This window comes from Cryptomeria japonica, chromosome 7 (assembly GCF_030272615.1).
Source record: "Cryptomeria japonica chromosome 7, Sugi_1.0, whole genome shotgun sequence".
NCBI classification, from domain to species: domain Eukaryota; kingdom Viridiplantae; phylum Streptophyta; class Pinopsida; order Cupressales; family Cupressaceae; genus Cryptomeria; species Cryptomeria japonica.
This window is the reverse complement of record NC_081411.1, coordinates 662,918,128-662,939,390: the sequence shown is the minus strand read 5'-3', so window position 1 is coordinate 662,939,390 and position 21,263 is coordinate 662,918,128. Positions and strand designations below refer to the sequence as shown.

The 21,263-nt window shown below is 36.6% G+C and overlaps 1 protein-coding gene across 1 annotated transcript; it reads right to left on the bottom strand.

Annotated features, from left to right (window-relative positions):
* Positions 1 to 7,523: 7,523 nt before the first annotated feature.
* Positions 7,524 to 17,542, bottom strand: LOC131856897 (BTB/POZ domain-containing protein At5g41330-like). Its single transcript, XM_059208854.1, has 4 exons — positions 17,299 to 17,542; positions 9,188 to 9,285; positions 8,299 to 8,596; positions 7,524 to 8,259 (listed from the first exon to the last, which is right to left on the bottom strand). Exons 1-4 carry the CDS (start codon positions 17,540 to 17,542, stop codon positions 7,835 to 7,837), a joined length of 1,065 nt encoding a protein of 354 aa, XP_059064837.1. The 3' UTR covers positions 7,524 to 7,834.
* Between the last annotated feature and the right edge of the window lie 3,721 nt (positions 17,543 to 21,263).

Here is a 21,263-nt window from a genome sequence, read left to right as displayed (position 1 = left end):
CAAAATTTAGAGTGATGCCCACAAGCCCTCGAACAGAATCATACACATAATCTTCAGTGTGAAATAGGTTTCTCAACTGCATATTCAGTGTGTTTTCGCAATTCACACAACTGACCCTTCCAAAGTATGCCATTGCCCAAATTTGTCTCTACAAAGTTCCCGAAACGACACTCACACTTTCCTATTTTGCCTTTTCCAGACGACTTCGCCATATAAGGTTGTGATTTGTGGTGTCAATCAAATGAACCTTGCCCATATCCTGTTAGGATCTCCCATTCTGCAAAATGCCATTATTGATGTAGAAGCAACTTCTAGGCATCATGATGGACTGTTCAGGGGCTATGTGATCCTATCGCCAAAGGGACAATTTTCCTGCTTGCATTCTCAGACTTGTACTTCACCAGTGTTTATCAAGGTGCCACCACAATGCTCCGATAGCTGGTAGGGTCCAAAGGTCGTAGACATGCTACCTAATCCCCTATCGAGGATATCTTTGGCAGTCCTTCAGGCATTGTCCTTTGATATCCTCCACAACAGATGTCTGGCAAAAGTAGACAAGGTCATCATATTCTCCAACAACGAGGTTCACAAGGTAATCAGCCACCTAATTCCCTTCTTTGTAGGCATGCCCAATCTCGTAGCTCTCAAAGTTCTTTAAATGCTCTTTTACCATAGGAACCCATTTATTAAGCTTCCAGTTATGAAAACTTGACTGACTGATTCCATCTATTATAATCTGTGAGTCGCCCTCAATTATGATTCTAGAAATTCCTTCCCTAACACAGAGACGTAGTCCTGCCTCTAGTGCACAAATCTTTGCTTCATTGTTTGTGGCAACTCCAATGCCACCAAATAGCCCATGAAGGATATTGCCTTGTTCATCCCAGATTATGGCTCCAATACCTGATTCCCTCGGATTCCCCTTACTGGCACCGTCAAAGTTCAATTTTGTCCAGCTCCTTGGAGGGGTTTTCCATCTGATGGTATTTCTATTAGGGTACTTTGATGGAGGCACATATATTTGTGGCTCTTTAAGGACCCATCTCTTCTCCATTTGTGCATCCCAATTAGTGTATATTTTAGTCCTGCCTATTATTTTCTTTCCATTCATTACTTCTTCTATTGCAGTTTTGATCTTTTCCACCAGCATGCCCTGTGACAATGATGTCTCCTTGAAAATCCTCTTGTTCCTTTCTTTCCAGATATGCCATACTACTAAGGAAGGTCCAATTAACCATAATCACACCATTTTGCCATGAGATATGATCTGAGATAATGTGTCTACTATCCCATAAGAAGTTCCAGGTTGTCGACCCTCTCTCCAAGTTAGCCATTGTGAGGATTATATTAGTGTCATCTGAGTCAAGATACTTCTTTTGGAACAATCTGCACCACAATTTCTAAGGTTCCTTACACATTTTCCAAGCTAGCTTCACACCAAGAGCAGAATTTTGTACTTCCATTTTTCTAAGATCAGCACCACCATCTTCCTTAACAAGGCATAAAGTGTCCCAATTGATCAGTGGAATTTTCCTGTTGTCTTTGGCTCCAGCCCGCACAAATTTATTTAATAGGTTGTTTAGGCTTTTTCCAGCCGTAAACGACATTTTGAAACATGACATGCTATATATAGGTATTGCAGATAGAACTGACTTGATCATGGTAATTCTGCTAGCTTGAGTCAGCCATCTATTTTTTGAATTCTTAGATTTAGCTTGACAAGACTTGGTAACATCTTCCCAAATTTGTGATTGCCTACACCCCTTGTTAATCCGCACCCCCAAGTACTTGATCGGAAGCTCCGCAATGCTTATGTCCAAGAGTTGTGCAATTCTGCCCTATGTTTGTCTGTTGGTATTAAAGAAGAACAACTGGGATTTCCCTTTGTTCATAACTTGTCCCGAAGCCAAAGTATACTCCTCTAAGGTGTTCCTAATGCCTGAAGCTTCCCGAATGGTAGTCTCACCGAATATGATAGTGTCATCAACAAATTGGGAGTGTGTGATTGCCTCAAACTGATCATAGACTTTGATTCCTTTCCAAAAGCCTTCGTGATGCCTCATTTTAATTAATCTCCCCAACACTTCTGCCATTAGCACAAACAGTGAAGGAGACAATAGATGTCCTTGTTGTAGGCCATTCGTGGCTTCAAAGAAACCACTTAAACTTCCATTGATGAGTATTGAAAATTTAACAATACTAATGCAAAATTTTATGCATTCAATCCATTTTTTAGGAAACCCAAATTTGACAAGGACTTGGCATAAGAATATCCAAATTGCTTTATTGTAAGCTTTAGCAATGTCAAGTTTAACGATCATACCTTTTAGTTTTCCTTTGTGTGGTGAATGAATGACTTCCGAAACCAAAATGATGTTGTCCGCAATTTCCCTATCCGGAGTAAACCTATTCTGGTTTTCAGAGACTAGCTTGAGGAGCACTTTCTTCAATCTTTCAGCCATAGCCTTGGAGATTATCTTGTAGATAGTTTTGCATAGAGATATTGGCCTATGATCAGACATGGAGTCGCAATCCACTTTTTTGGGAATGAGGCAGATAATAGTATGATTTATTTCCTTAACAAACTTGTGTTTTTTCCGAAATTCTTCCACCACAGCCCATATATCCTTTCCCATGAACTCCCATCCTTTTTGAAAGAGTTCCACCGTGCAGCCATCCAGTCCAGGTGCCTTGTGTGGGTGAAGTACGAAGGTAGCCAATTTGATTTCCTCCAAAGAATAAGGAGCCACGAGCATGTCACTGTCAGAGCTGGATATCAAGGGGTCGATGACTTCTTCTATGACTGTTTGTGTGCCCGTGTTTCCTTCCTCAGAGATGCATAGAATATATTCAAAGTATTCAAGAGAAATTTGTTCCATGTCCATATCCAAGGTTTTTAGTACCCCATTCTTATCCTTGATTGAGCAAATTCTATTGTTGATCCTTCTAGCTTTTGACGATGCATGGAAAATTTTTGTATTGAGATCCCCCTCCAAAATCCAGAGCTCCCTAGATTTGTCCTTCCAATAAAGTTCTTCCCTCTTTAGAATTTCTAAGTATTGCATTTTCAGGGCCTTTTCCATTTCATACTCCTTATTTGTCATGCCAAACTGCATTACCTTATTGCCAATTTCTTCCAATTTTTCCTCAATTCTACCTTTCTTAGCAAAGATGTTTTTGAATGTGTTCTTATTCCTGTCCTTTATCCGGCTTTTTAAGTACTACATTCTCTTGATAAATTTAAAACTAGGGGAGCCAGAGTATATGTTGCCTTCCAGCCACCAAATCTTCAGGTTGTCAAGGAATGTTTCATCCCTCCACCACATGCTTTGGAACTTAAAGTAATTCTTCTGATTTCACACCTCTTGTGCAATAGATAAAGACAAAGGTAGATGGTTCGATCCAACTTGAGGCACTATTTCAGTTTCTAAAGAATAATCTCCATTAATCCACCACTCCCCAACCAAGAAACGATCCAGCCTTTTTGATATATTTGCAAAATTCGGTCTTCTGTTAGTCCAAGTGAATCTACCATTCTTTGGATAGATATCCACCAATTTGCAGTTCACTATAAAATCCCGAAAATCTTCCATCACTTTGGTGGGCTTCTGGAGGCCACCCATGTTCTCATCAATGTCTAAGATGGCATTGAAGTCCCCAACAGCAATGAACTTACCACCGTCCAATTGGCTTGTTTGATTATAAACCTCATTCCAGACTCTTAGCTTTTCCTTCGTTTTATAGGGGCCATAGATATTAAATAGTGGATATGATATGTTGGATTGCTTGTAGGTAATAGTGCACGCCATCCAGTGATCACAAGAAACAATGGGATGTACCTCCACTTTGGCAGCATTCCACATGATTCCCAAGCCCCCAGCCGAACCCCTAGCATCCTAGAATACATCTTCCCACTTATAGCAGTATTTGATGAATTCACATGCCTTATCATTATTCAATTTGGTCTCCTGTAGTATATAAACGTCTGAGTCTAACCTGGCCATGGTTCTCTTGACCAAGAGTTTTTTGTTAGGAGCTAAGAGGCCCCTGACATTCCATGAAGTCATCCTCATCTTCCCCCAAGGGAGGCCTTGCCTCCCTTGTCTGAGTTCAAGAATTTCATCATGCTAATAATGCCCTTTTCTTTTGCCCTCTACTCCCTAACTGTTTTGTGACTCTTCCTTTCTCTTGTGGCTTTTGCTCTTTCGAGTATGATGTTCATAGATTGGCTGATGTGTCTTGGGTCCATGATGTTCAAGTCATCCTCATCACTCCCCTACTCAACAGTGTCCAATTCTGATATCTGCAAATCTTCTTCCACCATGGGTTCATCAATTGGATACACCACAACGTCACTGTTTGGGATTTGTTTATCGTCTAGTGAAGTGTTTTCGATGGGAGTACTCGAACAGGCATCTTGCTTCTCCTTGCAATTACTGATTTTAGGGCCTTCCAAAAAGAGGGTTTCCTGTATATATGTTTTTTCTTTAGTCCTCCATACTTGCTCTATTTTTTTCCCAGGATGCTTAAAAGCCTTTCTTACAAACATTCTACAATTGGTAGTGTTGTGGAATTTGCTTCCACACTGAGAGCATACCTCAATTTCCTTCTCAATTTCACTATGCTACTTCCAGTTCTCGTCTGCGGTGAGGAGCATAACTAAAGAAGGAATTGTTTTTATGGCTGCAATTTTGAGTCTGGTGTATGTGTAAAGGTCTCCTTCCACTATTTATTCATCAATTTCTAGCAATGTGCCAAGGGATCTTCCGATCATTTCCAGGCAGGCCTCGCTCCAATATTCAATTGGCAAGTTATATAAGCGAACCCACACTGGTTTGTCATATGCTGCCATCAAAGTAGGGTCAAAATTCAGGGACCACAGCTGAATGTACAAGGGATGGTCTTTTCGAAACCAATTTTGGAGTGTAATGATGTGGTCTCTGTCCTCTTCACAGGGAAAAACTGCCACAAAGAAACCCTTAGGAAGAAATTTAACCATTATGTGACTCCCCCAATGTTCCAATAGCCATGCCTGAATGTCTTTTCTTGATAGTTTTGGCCCTAAAATTTTTGCAATGATGGCATGTTGATCGAAAATTGCCTTCTCATTCTCGATACATTTGGATAGATCAATTTCTAAAGCGCCATTTGCAGAGCCCATTCCTGCTTCCGTGCAACGGTTCGTATCCCGGTCGGTGTTACCATCGCTTTCCTCAAACCCTGTCTGTTTAATACCAAAGTCATCCCAGTCGACCTCTAGGGTACGCTATTTGATAGATCTTCTTGGGCTAGCGACCTTCGCAAAATTGCTCTGCTTGTTGCAGGCATCCTCCTGTAAATCGCTCTACTTGTCGCGGGCTTCCTCCATTTTTTTTTGTATATGAATATAATGTTGCATTTATTAGGTTGTTATACTTGCTAATTATATTCTCAAAAATATATATTAGTATAATGATAACTCATCCATGTTAATTATTGTATATATTCAAATATGCAAATGAGAGTTTCTGTGGAATGAAGCATCTGAGAGTAGAGTTTCCTTACACTCCATATGGAGGCTATTTTTTCACCGTGCAAATTACATGTTTTGGGATGCCTTCCTAATGTCCTTAATTAATGTTGCCAACCTTCAATATGTAGGAGCCCTAACTTTGTAAGACCTCAATCACAAGGACCTGAAGACTTTATCTTAATCTTAAAATTTAATGGATCCAAAATGATGCGCTAACTTAAAAAAATATTGCTATAGAACAATGTTAAACATGCAACACATCGCAAGTGTTAATTTTTTCACTATAAACTAAAAGAAAAATATATATTTTCAAATATGAAAATCAAACTAATTTTATTTTAAATGCAATAATGATAATTACCCAAAGGCATTCCCTTTATGAAATAACTGAATTAACTTCAATTATCTATGGTTCACATTGCCTAAATTCAATGCAAGACGATAGAAATATCGGATGTCGTTGGATTTTATTTCATTTTCCATTCCCAACATGACTGACGTCTTGCCTTTATTTGCTTTTACGGGAGGCAGGATGATAAACTATGACAATGGCATGAATAGAAGCCTTTGTCTTTGCCTTTACAAAATTAATTTAATGCCTTCCATGTGTTAACTATTTTCCCTTAATGTATAAAACATTTATGACATGGTATAATTTGTGATATGATATATTTTCCCTTAATGTATAAAACATTTATGACATTAATTTGTTGGTTCTTGTTTTCACATGGTATAATTTTCTGTTTTCTTTTTTCAAGGTTTATAAAATTTTGTTTAATTTGTTAGTTCCTGCCGACAGACAGGATACTAACACATCCGTTGGATGCATTTTGTTAGTTCCGCAGATCAATTGTATTAAAATATTTTTTTGGCTCTTCTCTTATTTTCTAATGTTTGCTATTTTAATAAAATTAATAATTAAAATGAAATTATTTTTTTCTTTTATCATTGGGTGTTGCCGCTAATTTATTTTTTTTCCCAAAAAAACTAATTTCAAAATAGTGATAGTTTTATTATGTGGATATCAGCGGTAAAGGCAATATCCTCAGGCGGTTTCTCGAATGTTCGACGGTAAAAGCAGTTTCTCGAATGTCAATGGTATTCGACGATAAAAGCAGTTTCTCGAATGTCAATGGTAAAAGCAGTTTCTGGAAAGCATAGCCAAATCTGAATAAAGCTTCCCCATTGTTGTGAATCAGATAAGGAAGCCCCAATGCAACAGACAGATGAATTATGATTAAATGTATTACAAACTTGACCACTGTGATGAATTGTTACTAATATCTTCTCTCTGTTGGTTTTTGTGTGAGGTGCACTCTGAGATCAGAGAAAGGTTATCGTGCAAGAGGGCGAGTTACCGTAAGACATGATGAAAGAGGTAGAAAATTGACAGCAAAACCATTTTCAAACACCACCTAGACTTATCCTTGCATTCCTAATTTCTGTGTCATTTTGGTACCTATCTTTGTTTTGTAATATGCTGATTGACATAATGTTGGTAACGTGCCTTGATTGTGTAGCACCCAAAATGGGCTATTAGAAAATATAATTTTTTCATGGTGTTAAGAATCTAAACATTAAGATTTATACATATTATCTGCATAAAAGGAATGTGGTTTTACAAAAGCAACAAATAATAAGGAATCCGATAAATAGGGCACCGTTCCTGTAATGTCTTTTGCCCTAATCAAAACAATAGAACAGGACCCAATGCTCTTCTTTTCCAAATGCTTTCAATATGCTGCTAGGACCATTTTCTGACAGTAGATACATTGAGCTACAAAGAAAATAAAAATTCAATACTTGTAAGCAAAAAGAAGAGACATCAATATCAAAAGCTGTGTATACATAAATAAGAGTATTAAAGAATGAAACTTTGGTTAATTGGCATTATTGATTCAGAATACCCCAAACTGAAATCTGTGCATATTTTCAATTAGAAACAGTGAATAGAATTTGGTCAATTCGGCACAGTTGGCCTGTAATATGCCAAAATTCAAAAACTAGCTCTATATTACATTACAGAATTGGAGAATGAAATTTGTTCAGTTGGGTACACTAAAACTGTAATGGCTTGCAAAATTATACCACAAACAACTTACAAATCAAAAGAAACATATATATTACATTACAAAATAAAGACTAAAATTGAATTCTTCAATTTGAGACTTGACCTGCAACGCCCTCCTCCCTATTAAATTAGAGGAACATATTCCAACCAAGTCTCTGAACATTCTAAGCCACGTTTGTGGAAGCACAGTGAACTATCTTTATATGATACAACACAGAAAAACCTTCCCTTATCCAACACTGAAACTGTTCTCAAACAAGATTGTTACTTCCAGCCTTTGATCTCAAACTATCCCACACTTCAACACCTTGCAAACCCTTCCTAGCAACAAATAGTTTGTTCCCTCCTGCGGTCATTCTTGTTATCCTCTCGCTGCCTTGCTTATTATCCATGATATTTTTCCTTAGAATCTTTGACTTCTCCCTCAGATCCACTTCACACCATGCCTCTATATCCCCTCCCCTGCTAATAAAAACCTGCTTTCCATACTCCAAAATCCTATTTTGTGCCCCTCCAACACCTAGAATTGTATCCCCCAATGCCACCCATGAATTACTGTTGTTGAGATGCCTCAAATCCACCATAAAAAGGCCCCCATTCCTCACACCTAATTTAAATATGCTGCCAAATTGCTCATTAACTGTCACATCAGCAAAACAATCGGAAAGAGAGTCTTCTTATGCCTGATGAACGACAGGTCCCGGGTTTGATTATCGGCACTCCCAGACAATTTTCTGTGATTTGATGTCCCAGAACTTCACATCTGACCTGTAACCGAATGGGCCACCACTAACACTACAAGACATCAGTAAATTGTGTGAACCTATCCACTCCAACTTAGTGGCAGGTGATAATTCTGAGCCTCCAAATCCTATCTGACATCCCAATTCTGCCATGGGGCGGAAGGATTCAACATCAATTAACAGAATTGTGTGAGCATTCTTCATGTTGGATTCACGACTGCTAAAAATCACATTATTGGAGGGACAAAATTTTGTGCAAATTGTTTCATGCTGTCAGTGATGCCGATGAGAAAAAAAACATAGGCACAGTTTGCAAGTAAAATTTAAGAAACCATATGACAACAAAGGCGAAAACTTAGCCTTCCTCACTGCAAAGCCTCAAAAATTCGACGCATAGAATCAAACTGCAATGTCAAACACAAATTTGCATACACTACGACTCCACAATGAATTAGAATTAGAATTTTATGTGGAGGGTGAAAAACAATGTATGAATGCAAAATGTGGAAGCATTGACTAGCCACGTGAGCTATCCTAAAAGATGCCGATGAGAAAAAAAACATAGACACAGTTTGCAGGTAAAATTTAAGAAACCATACGGCAGCAAAGGCGAAAACTTAGCCTTCCTCACTGCAAAGCCTCAAAAATTCGATGCATAGAATCAAACTTGCATACGCTACGACTCCACAATGAATTAGAATTAGAATTTTATGTGGAGGGTGAAAAACAATGTATGAATGCAAAATGTGGAAGCATTGACCAGCCATGTAAGCTATCCTAGAAGATGCCATGCACCACAACTACAACCCACGTGCCATCCCTCCAACCAAAGACAGAAAAATTCCTTTCTTGCATGCATACCTTAGTTGGAGCCGTTTCACATTTCAACGGCTGAAACACGTTTCCTCGTTGCAGACGGTCGATTCCAGGCTGTTCACTGTATTTACAGTTTTTCTTACCTACCCATTCATTCGTTGGAAGTTATATTGGAGTTAAAATTACAAGTTTGTTAATGACTAAATTGCAGCAGATTAAGAGAGCTGTCAATGGCATGTTGGAGTTTAAATTATTATATTTTTATTCAAATGCAGATTTATAGAGCTTTCAATAGTATGTTGTAGTTAAAACTATTAGTTTTTTTAATGATTTAATTGAAGATTAATAGAGCTATGAATTGGGCATTTATAGTTAACCATTAGTTTTTTTATTCTATTTAATTTTTATTTTTTTTACATAAATTCATTTTAAAAATAATTTTTGAGTTTCAAGAATATTAAATTATTTTTTATAAAATCAATATATATTTATAAAATTATTTAATAATTATATTGTTTTTGATATGCATAAAATAGTTTTGTTATTTGATAAGGCAAACATGAAATTTTTTGAATACGTAACCTTTTAAATATCTCATTTCTCGTCACGTCGTTGTCATTTTGTTTCTCGTTTCTCATTTCTTGTTTCTTGTTTCTTGTTTCTCGTTTCTCGTTTCTGGTAACATAGATGCATACTGACTAAAACTTGTTATTTATAGCTTGATTTCCCTCGATTTTGTAAATGTTGTATTTCAAGGGTGTTTTATAAAGCAATTTGAATGTTTGGACGACTTAAAGTATGAGAGCCTTTGATCCCATGACCATTATTGATCTGCTTTGTTCTAATGAACTTTTTATTAAATTTGTCAAGTTTTATTTTTCTTTTGTCATTATTACTCTTTAATTTGTTGTTTGAATATTGTGTAAATACATAAAAGAAATATTTGTTTTGATGCATATTTATAATTTATCTTATTATTGTTAATTTAGTCTATATATATTTGAATTTTGTATTTTTCCCTTCACCTTCTAAGGAACACACAATTTGTATAAGTTAAATACAAATACCTAATTATGACATGAATTATGATAAGATTCATATGCAAATGTCTTCTATTTATATAGTCAAATTTGTTACTAAATTTTGTATCCATGTTTCATTTTGTTAGTATTTCATTTGCATCTCATTATTCAACATACAACATATTTGTAAGTGTTACATGCTTTGAGATACATGATCCTCCTAAGATTCACATGCGCCTTAACATGCTCACAAAATGCAATGGTCAAATTGACATATCGTGTTGATTTGGCAATTCTCCTAAATTTAGTTTAATTGCCTCGTAAATGACATTGTTGTTCTTTACCATTATACCTAGCATGTACATTAACCTTCTCTAACTCCCCTCTACCGCCCATACATTTCCTATTCTCCTCTACCATCACATTTCTAACTCTCAACAAGAACATGATGCAATTTTTGCTCCTCTCCTCGATACTGAATTCATTAATTACTCATGCATCTAACTTGTATATCTTGTGCTATGGTTTTGAATGTCTGTTTTTTATGATACATATTAGGCCTAATCATGACTCAAAACCTTCTCAACCATTCAATTCTTCTTCAAAACCTTCTTTTTTTTCATAACATGAAAGCCCATATTTCTGCTATGTCTCTCCGTCCATTTAAGATGAATGAAAAATGCGCGTCCGAACACAAGATATATATTCAATGTATATATGCGCTATTAGCAAAATTTCCTATATGCAACTTGTTCTAAATCTTTTACAAGTTTTCGTTATTAGATTGCATAGGCTCTTTCATCTCTATAATAAAATAGAAAAAATGGCACATAGTATTAAAAAGACAAGGGATCAAGTGTATACACTGCTTATACATCCACCAAAAATTTAAAAATCTAATTTTTCTAAAATATCATAAAGTTAATACTACTATAATCCTCAATAATTCTTTACAATTCAGCAAAAAAATTATTAAACAATCCTTCTTTCCTCCTTGTGATTAATAAACCCGCACTACAACAAGAACAATAAGATTGTGCACGAAGTTATTTAAAGAATCACATTTAACATACATGTAATACCCATTATGAGATAAATAAACATAAATCCAAGTTCAAACAATATCAACTTTTCTATTCTATTTTCCATACCTACCATTCCAATGAACTATATCAAAAATTTGTAAACCGTTACTTGCCAAAAGCCACCTCGACCTTGCCTTTTCTCTTCTACCTTCCACATTTCTAACTCTTTACAAATTTTTGATATAGTTGGGGTCACATTCTTTATGATCACATTAATCACATTTAGTGAATCACCCTCAAGGTGGATGTTTCATGCCCCAAATTCAATGCTATCCTAGAGCCCTCACATGGTAGCATGAAACTCCACCACATTCTTAGAAGCATGACCAATATGCTCAGACACTTCTACCAAAGATTTTACGTACTCATCCTTGATAACACAGCCAATACCACTGGAGCCAGGATTTCCTAGCGAGGCTCCATCAAAATTAATCTTAGTCTACCTAGGATCAGGAGCACTCCATTGGACCAGAGATCTGGGATTCGCCAAATGCTTACTGTAGTCACTACCGAATCAGGTTGGAATAGATGGGCTTAGAAAGTTTAGTTTGATTTTGTTGTCCCAATAAGTGCATGAATTATGCTTTACATTTTTCAATTTGGTTTCTTCGTTGACAAGATCCACCATTTGGGTTTCAATTTTATGACATAGTCTTTCAACGTCCATATTTTTGTCATGAAAAATTCTCTGATTTCGATCCTTCCAAACTTCCCAGATTAGCAACGAGGGAAGGATCTGCCATAAATCATCAAAAATTGCTCTCGTAGGGTTTTGAGGCCACATTTTGAACCAATCATCAATCCCCAAGGGAAGCAGACAGATAAAATTTAGCTTACTCATAAAATACCACCGACAATTCCTTGCATAATCATAGCTTAGAAGTAATTGGTCCACCGATTCTACATTATGCCCACATAGGACACATCTGCTAGGTCCCCAAATGCCAATTTTCATAAGCCTATCACTTGTTAGAAATTTCTTCTACAGCACCATCCAAGCAAATACCCTCGCCTTTGGTAGACAATGCATGTTCCAAAGCAACTTTGTCAGCCAATTTTGGTTATCTATGGTTGCTTCCTTGATTTTATAGCCCAAGTTGACTTTATACTTCCCATCCTTAGACCCGCACCATCAAATAGTATCCTCATCTCCAGTTGGAATGATTATATGGTCTTTTAGGCTATTACTCGAAGCATCTTTCTATTATTGGTCAACAATTACATTATATAGAGATCGCCATGCTCAATTGGTTACTCCATTTTGGTGAAATATTTATCCATAATTCTTGACTTTACTTCCCCATTGACTAGTAGTAGCTTCCTTGATCTCATCTAGATTGCGATGTAAACTCAGAATGTCCCCGCCCCCCATGAATCATTCCAAAAAGGAGCACCTTTTCCATTCCCAATTTCCCAAGATACATGTTTGTTGATGATATCCCTACATTCCACCACAAAATTACATATAGTTGATCCTTTGGGAGAGTTGAGTGTTGTGAGAATCCTTGTTGGCTTAGTCAAATCAAGATACTTGTGCTTGAGTATCTTGATCCACTTCTGATTCCCACCACTACAAATGGCCCATACTAGTTTTGCTCCCATAGCCAGGTTCATGATTGACAACTGACGAATGCCTGCACCCCCAACATCCTTTGGCTGACTAACTTTCTTCCAGGCTACTAAAGGAATTTTATTTTGATCCCCATTCCCATTCCAAAAAAAGTTTTGCATGATCTGATTAATCTCCCCTTCTACACCCATCGAGATTTTCAGGCAGGCCATTGAAAATATTGGAATGGCTGACAAGACCAATTTAATCATAGTAAGTCTCTCAGTCAAAGAAGGCCACTTACCTTTCAAACATTCTAGTTTGCTTTTACATTTCTCAATCAGTTTATCCCAGTATTTGATCTTATTTAATCCCACAAACAACGAGGTCCCCAAAAATCTTCCTGAAAAGTTGGCTACTTTGAGGTTTAGTATTCTGGAGAGCACTCTCTACAGTCTAGGTTGGGTATTGAGAAAGAATACTTCATATTTGTGCCAATTAATGCTTTGACTGGAAGCCTTGCAATATTCATCTAGATAGGTTTTAATTGTTCTATCCTCACTCTTGCTAGATACTCTAAAGAGTATTGTATCATCCGCAAATTGGAGGTGGGTGGTTCGCTCGACACCGGTTGTCACATTTACCCCATACCATATCCCATCTTGATAGATTTTTCCAATGGATCTACCAAGAGCCTCCACCATTATGATAAATAGAAAGGGGGAGATTGGGTCTCCCTGGCGAATACCTCTAGTGGAAGAGAAGAAACCATGAGCAACCCCATTGATTAGCACATAGAATTTGCGGTTTACTAGACAACTCTTCACCCAATTAAAACAACAACTTCCAAAACCAAATTTCTCCAATACCTCAAATAGGAACTACCCATCCACCAAATCATAGGCTTTTAGGATGTCCAATTTTTGAATCATACATGCATTCCTGGTTTTTCTAGCAGAGTGCATAGTTTCGTGGGGAGTGATGATACCTTCCACAATTGATCTCCCAGGGGTAAATACACTATGCTCGTCTAAGATAATGTGGTTGAGGATGAACTTCAATTTGTTCACAATGACCTTTATAACAATCTTATAGATTGTGTTGCATAGGGCTATGTGCCTAAAGTCACCCATATCTTGAGGATGGTTCTTCTTTGGAATTAAGGCTAGGAAAGTGTGATTGATCGATCCCAACATTGTCATCCTCCTCCTAGATTCTTCCACGAACAAGTGTAGATCCTTACCAACAATGTCCCAATAAACTTGGAAGAAAGCTACGAGAAATCCATTCAGCCCTAGGGCCTTGTCTAGGTTGAGTTGAAACGTAGCTTTCTTAACTTCATCCACATCAATCTTTTGGAAGAGGTTCATGTTTCGTTCTTCTAATATTAAAGGTGGGATGGAATTTAGGATCTTATCTCTGATATTTTTGTGCACCTAATTATCTTTGTTCAAAATTGTTTCAAAATAACTCACAGCCTCTCTACTAACATCTTCTAGATTGTGAGCCATACCACCATCCATTTTTCTGATTTCAGAGATCCTTTTCCTATTCCTATTAGCAATTGTAGATCCATGAAAGAATATGGTATTTTTTTCCCCTTCCTTAAGGCAAATCTCCCTATATTTATTTCACCAGCGAATCTCTTCCCTTTTTAGGATCTCATTAAGTTCTTCCTTTAACATTTTTCCTTTCTGGAAGTCCGAACTATTCATACCTCTGTAGATCATAGCTTCATTGATTGATTCTAGATCTGCTTTAACTCTTCTTTTCTCTATGAAAAATATTCTTGAATTGATATTTATTTCAATCCTTGAATTTTGTCTTGACATATTTCAGCCTCCTACTCAATTTTTAAAGATATGAGTTGTTTCCCACATCTATTTCTCTCCACTAGGAAGAATTCAGGTCTGATAGCTTGGAGTCTTTGGTCCACATTTTTTCAAATTTAAAGGGAATGCCTCCCCTATTATGGGACTTTTGCCCGTGAAAGAATTTGTAATAAAGGAATATATAAATCAAAGTAATTAAAAAAATATTATTATAACGAAAGGGTGTGACTTTTGTAACCACCCTTGGTATTATTTAAATTAATAGAGATTGGAGGTATGGAGGGGATACACGGAGAATAATATAGAGAAGGTTTAATTGAAAGGAGCACAAGAGAGGGGATAGTTAAGGGTTTGGTGGTTGGGCATTGGGAATTGGAGAAGGGGCATACAGTGTGTGTCCAGCTCGGGGTACAACGTACACCCGAGAGTGTCCTGGCCAAGGCTGTGTTTATTTCATGTCGTGAAGGCATGTGGGGTTCTGTGTAAGAGCCATGTCCTCCTGGAGTGCTCCCTTTCCTAGAAACCCTATACCTATAAGTAATCCTCTACTTGCAGGAAAGCAACGTCTCCATGATTTACAGATATGTATTAATCAATTTCATATAGTCATTTCCCTAATGTTTCACCATTGCAAATCATTATCTCAATGTTTTATATATTCTGAGTAATTAGGTTATCATTACTTGAATAAATTACTTTGATACTTTATTAGAATATTATGTAAACACTTAATAATAAATAGTGAATTTAACACCTTGATATTAAATTATCTATCTTAGGTAAAAGGTTAATCCACTATTGATACTTAATAAATCTGGAAATAAAAGAATGAGTCATATGAGAGAAAATTGATGAAGTTGAAATATATGACCTTAAACAAATGGAATAAAAGCAATTCATTGAACTATAAAGTTTTGATAGAAGAGATATATGTGTTATTGTCATAATTTTGATTGGCAAAGTGACTCCCTTGTAATTACTTGTTAACTTAGCTAGAATAGAAGAATATCTATGGATTTAAAGAAGGAAAAATATATATAGATGAAGTAAAACTAAAAAAACTAGAAATATTATGAAGAACAAATATGTTCAATATCTATTTCTTCAATTATTAATTATGTGTTTTTCTTTGAGCTGTGATGCAAATGCATCTCTTGCTATTGAGGACAATAGCTAAATTATAGGGGGAGAAAATGTTATGGGACTTTTTCTCGTGAAATAATTTGTAATAAAGGAATATATAAATCAAAATCATTAAAAAAATATTATTATAATGAAAGGTTGCGACTTTTGTAACCACCCTTGGTATTATTTAAATTAATAGAGATTGGAGGTATGGAGGGGATACACGGAGAACAATAAAAAGAAGGTTTAATTGAAAAGAGCACAAGAGAGGGGATAGTTAAGGGTCTAGTGGTTGGGAATTGGGCATTGGAGAAGGGGCATACAGTGTGTGTCCAACTCGGGGTACAGCGTACACCCAAGAGTGTCCTGGCCAGGGCTGTGTTTATTTCATGCCACAAAGGTATGTGGGGTTCTATGTAAGAACAATGGTTATTTCATGTCATGAAGGCATGTGGGGTTCCATGTAAGAACCGTGTCCTCCTGGAGTGCTCCCTTGCCTGGAAACCCTATACCTATAACTAATCCTCTGCCTGCAGGAAAGCAACATCTCTGTGATTTACAGATATGTATTAATCAATTTCATATTGTCATTTCCATAATGTTTCACCATTGCAAATCATTATCTCAATGTTTTATATATTCTAAGTAACTAGTTTATCATTACTTGAATAAATTACTTTGATACTTTATTAAAATACTGTGTAAACACTTAAGAATAAATAGTGAATTTAACACCTTAATATTAAATTATCTATCTTAGGTAAAAGGTTAATCCACTACTGATACTTAATAAATCATAAGGGGAAAGTACCATTACATCTCCCAACATGAAATGGTGAAGTTGTGAGCTGAATAGGATAGTAGTCTGAACCAGAATGTGGGGGAATGGAGGTTTCCACAAGGGGGTCTTGTTGCATCCAATCTCCATCCAACAAAAAATTGTCTATCATTTTTGCAATATGTGTGAAGCCCATCCTTCTATTTGTCCAAACCTATATAAAGAGCATTCTTCATAATTATGTCCATAAGTTGATTCCTGTCCACAAAATACTGAAAATCTCTTTGAACCACATTGGGCCTCTGGATTCCACCTAGCTTCTCTTGATCATTTAGAGTAGCATTGTAATCTCTAGTAATAATGCACTTATCATTGTTGCTAGCATCCAATATCCTAGTGATAAGTTTCCAAAGCTCTCTTTTTTCAAAAGTTGCCATTGGTCAAAACACATTAATGACAAAAAAGATTTCGTTATTTGCTCAAAAGTGATATTTTAATATGTTGCCAATTTCTACCTTCACCCAACACTACTCCTTTCACTGTTAGCAAGTTCTAGATGATACCAATACCCCTGAAGCACCTTCAAAATCAACAAATTGTCCTACCCATTATCTCCACACCCTCATCTTCTTGTCGATTTCAGCCCTACTCGGTTTCTTGTAATAGCCATATGTCCCCTTTTGCCTCATCTATTTGATGCTTAATAAAGTGCCATTTGTCAGAGGCATTTAAGCACTTAACATTGCAAGATGTGATCTTTATTGCCCTGGGGAAGGGATGCACCCTTCCTTGTTGTAAGCTTGGTTTGGCATGTGGCCATATCTGCCATTTCTAGTTTGAGTTTGTTCGATTTGCGCCCTCTCCTCCCCTTGGGTTTGATATTGGGTCTGCCAATTCTGGAAAAAGATGCTTCAAATCCTTTTGTGTTGTAGTCTCCAAGTTTTTCAGCTTCACTCTCCTCAACTTCATCCCATTCTACTTCCACTTCATCATCTTCATCGGTTTCCATCAGAGTGACAAGAACTTCCTTGGTTTCTTATGCCATGTTCTCACCTATGTTCTAATCCTCATCACATGCCTCCAATGGTTTCTCTTCTGATTGATTATGATCTACTCCTTGAATTATCTGTTCCACATGCTTTACTTCCCAATTATTGGCAGTGTCTCCCTGCTCCACCATAGCCATGATTCCTAAACCATCCCCTTGTGAAGATGGGAGGTCCTTGATCTGCATTTATATCTCAGATTGCAAAGTTTTCGCTTCCCTTAACAAGATTTGGAGGTCTACTGCATTGTCTCCAGTTTCTCTTCATGTCCTTTCTTGCTCTGAGTCATTTTGTTCTAGTGTTTCCAAATTCAGATCCAAAATGTGAGTAGGTTTTGCGAGAAAATCCCCCATGATTTCATACACCGACAATTCCATCTATGAGTCATTCCCACTCTAGTCCTCATCCCTCCATGTCGATTCCATAGATTCAATGAGTGGATATTTGACATGGTTAGCCTCACTCATCTCTTCTATATTATCCACATGGTTTGAAATCTCGGTTTGAGTGCATCCATATGCCCTTGAGATTATTGCAGTTAGCTCACATTCTAGACCTATGTATTCTCTAGAGAAACATTTAGGACATAAAAACATTTGATCCTCTCTATCGATCCTCTGTGTCCAAACCTCCCCTAATCCAAATATCTTAACTTTGGTTGGTATGGTTGAAACCTGGTGAACATTGACACATATTCTTGCAAAACTTTCCCAAATTTTGTCTTCCAAGATATCATATCCTGAGATGAAGGACCCAAGATTTTTGTTAATTTCTTTTAGCATATCTATTGTAGACACCTAAAATTGTCCCGTCTAATCAAATAAATATTTTATTTATTTAATTGTTTAAGCCTAATTATTCTATTGATTAAATAAATTTATATTTATTTAATTAATTCATTTATCCTCTTCTAGCCTTATTTCTCATTTAAATAAATATTTTTATTTATTTAAATTATCATTTTTCCTAAATTAAATAAATATTTAATTGATCCCACTTCTTCTATTAATTAAATAAATCTTTATTTATTTACTTAATTTATTAGCCTTTTCTACCCATGACACATGTCATTCATCTCTTAATTCCTACACTACATACCCTCTCATTATTTTCTTATTTCTTTTACCTACCCTCTAATCTTAGCCAGCCATTTATCTTTTACACCTCTCAATCTTATCCCTAAATTTCTTATAGTATCTTCTATATAAGGAGATGCTTCCTTCATTATCAACCCTAATCAATCTTTGAAGCCAACTACACTTTCAAACTTTCATATGTGATCAAGCCTACTTGCAACCACATTTTCATTCTTTGTTGAGCTTTGTGCACACAAAATCTGAGAGCAAATATATCAAGCAAGATCAATGGAGATAGGAAGAATGGGGATCCAAACCCTATTGTACATGTGATGGTATAATCTTTGTGATTTCATTTGATTTGCATTGTCTTAGGTAATCTTCATATGTTATGGTGGATCTTTGTTGTTGTTTTGATTACTACTTGTCCCACTCCTTCAGTAGATTCTACATTTTACAGGTAGTTGGTTGGCAGTTTGTTGTACCTGACACACACTCGTCCTGATCTTTCCTTTGTGGTTGGCCTTCTCTCTCGATTCTCCCATGATCCTCATGAGAATCATTGGCAAGCTGCCAAATGTATTTTGCAGTACATTCAAGGCTCTATTTCTCATGGCATTCACTACACATCAAGGGAACCTCACATTATTGGCTACACTAACTCAGATTGGGCTGGTGATGTCACTAATCGGAAGTCTACTTCTAGCTTTGTTTTTTGTCTTGGCTCTGGTCCTATCACATGGTCTTGCAAGAAGTAGACTGCTCATCCATTATCATCTACAAAGGCTGAGTACCAAGCTGTTGTGCTCGCCAGTCAAGAGATCTTATGGCTTCGACAGTTGATGATTGAGTTTGGTTTTCCTCCTGATAGTCCCACTATTCTTTGGTGTGACAATCAAAGTACTATTCATATTTCTCTCAACCCAGTAGAGCATCAGCGGACGAAGCACATTGAGCTTCACATGCATTTTATCCACCAATTGATTCAGGATGGTTCTCTCATTCTGGAGTACATTCCCACTATCGAGCAGGTTGCAGACATCTTCATGAAACCTTTTGCATTATCATGCTATCTTCATTTGTGCTCTATGCTTGGGGTGAAGGAAGTTGTCCTTGGGGGGTCTTTATGAGGCCTTCCTTCCTTCTTATTTCTTTCAGCATGTTCTTTTATCTCTTTTTGGAGAGGATTTTTTTCCCACTGGGTTTTCTTCGTTTCATAGAGATTTCATTGTATTTGGGTACCTGATCAGGCCTTATTGTCGGAACCCATATTTCCTTCTTTTAGTAGTTGTTATAGGTTTTAGCTTCTCCCTAAGTCTAACTTAAGGGAGGGTGTTAGAGTAATCGGGTCTTTACTTGATTAATTAAAAATTTGTTTAATTATTTAAGTTCCCTTTGTCTCTTTTTACACTTAAGCTAACATTAGGTGCATAATAATTAATTCTTTTATTAATTATTATGTGTAAGCCTAGGTTTTCCCTTTTAGGGTTTCTTGATCTATTAGAGGTTAATTTTCTTTTCTTTGTATCATTATCACATTACAGATTTTGTGAATATTGAGCTCTCATATTTTGAGTATATTTTATTTGTATTTGTTTTTTCTGTTGTTGCTTCCTTGCATCTCCTTGTAACAGGTTTATTTCAGCTTGCAGAGATATGTTGGGCTCCTGTGGTGTTGTATTTCTCAACTCTCATAGGTTAAACGTCATTTGCAATTAATTGAAAGTTTCTAAGACTTTTTTAACATTCTTATATGGAAATACTCTACCCCCATGTCATGTCTTTGAGCCATTTTGACAAATAATTTGTGTGTCCTATTTGTGTTTCCCATTTGAACAAACTTAATTGGAAATGAACAAAGTATTATAATGATTCAAGGAAAAAGTGTTAGAATGATGTCCTTTTACTTCTTCTATGCTTGTATAGAAATGATAGGATCCAAAATCTTCAACCACGATGAATAAGAAAATACTCTAAAACTAATAAATACTACTTGTACAAAAATTGGCATCTAACCATAGTTTTGAGTACCAATTCACCCATTTTATAAACTAATTACTTAAGACTACCTGTATTCAACACCTAACTATATGGGTTGGATTCTCTACTTGCAAGAAGCTCCCAAAAGGGTGGTGTCCAACTCCTTTCAACCTTTCCCAAGTCTTTTGATTGATAACTTATTCTAAATTTGCCCTCAAATTGTCATGCCTAGCTCCTATTTGCACTTGCAATCTACCTCGGTTCTTCCTGTCAATAGTTGGTCAAACCCCATTCTATGTGATTCTCTCCTATGTGCTTTGGCACGGGTCCATTCTTTGTTCCAAATCTCCCAATTCAACACATGTAGGGAGGATGCAGGCATCGACTATAAATTTATCTTTTACACCTACACATCATATTTGCCTCAATGAATCTCTTTCACTCACATGATACCCTCTATTCATTCCATGGGACCCACTTTTATGGTGTTTCTCCCTCTCCTCATCCCATTCTCTCTTTATCCATAGAGAAAGTACTTTTCCGCAAAGAAAGAAACCTCATCTCACACCCTTCCTTTGCAATCTCTTCCTCTAATGGTTGTATCCCCGTCTTCCCTTCTTGTGTCCCC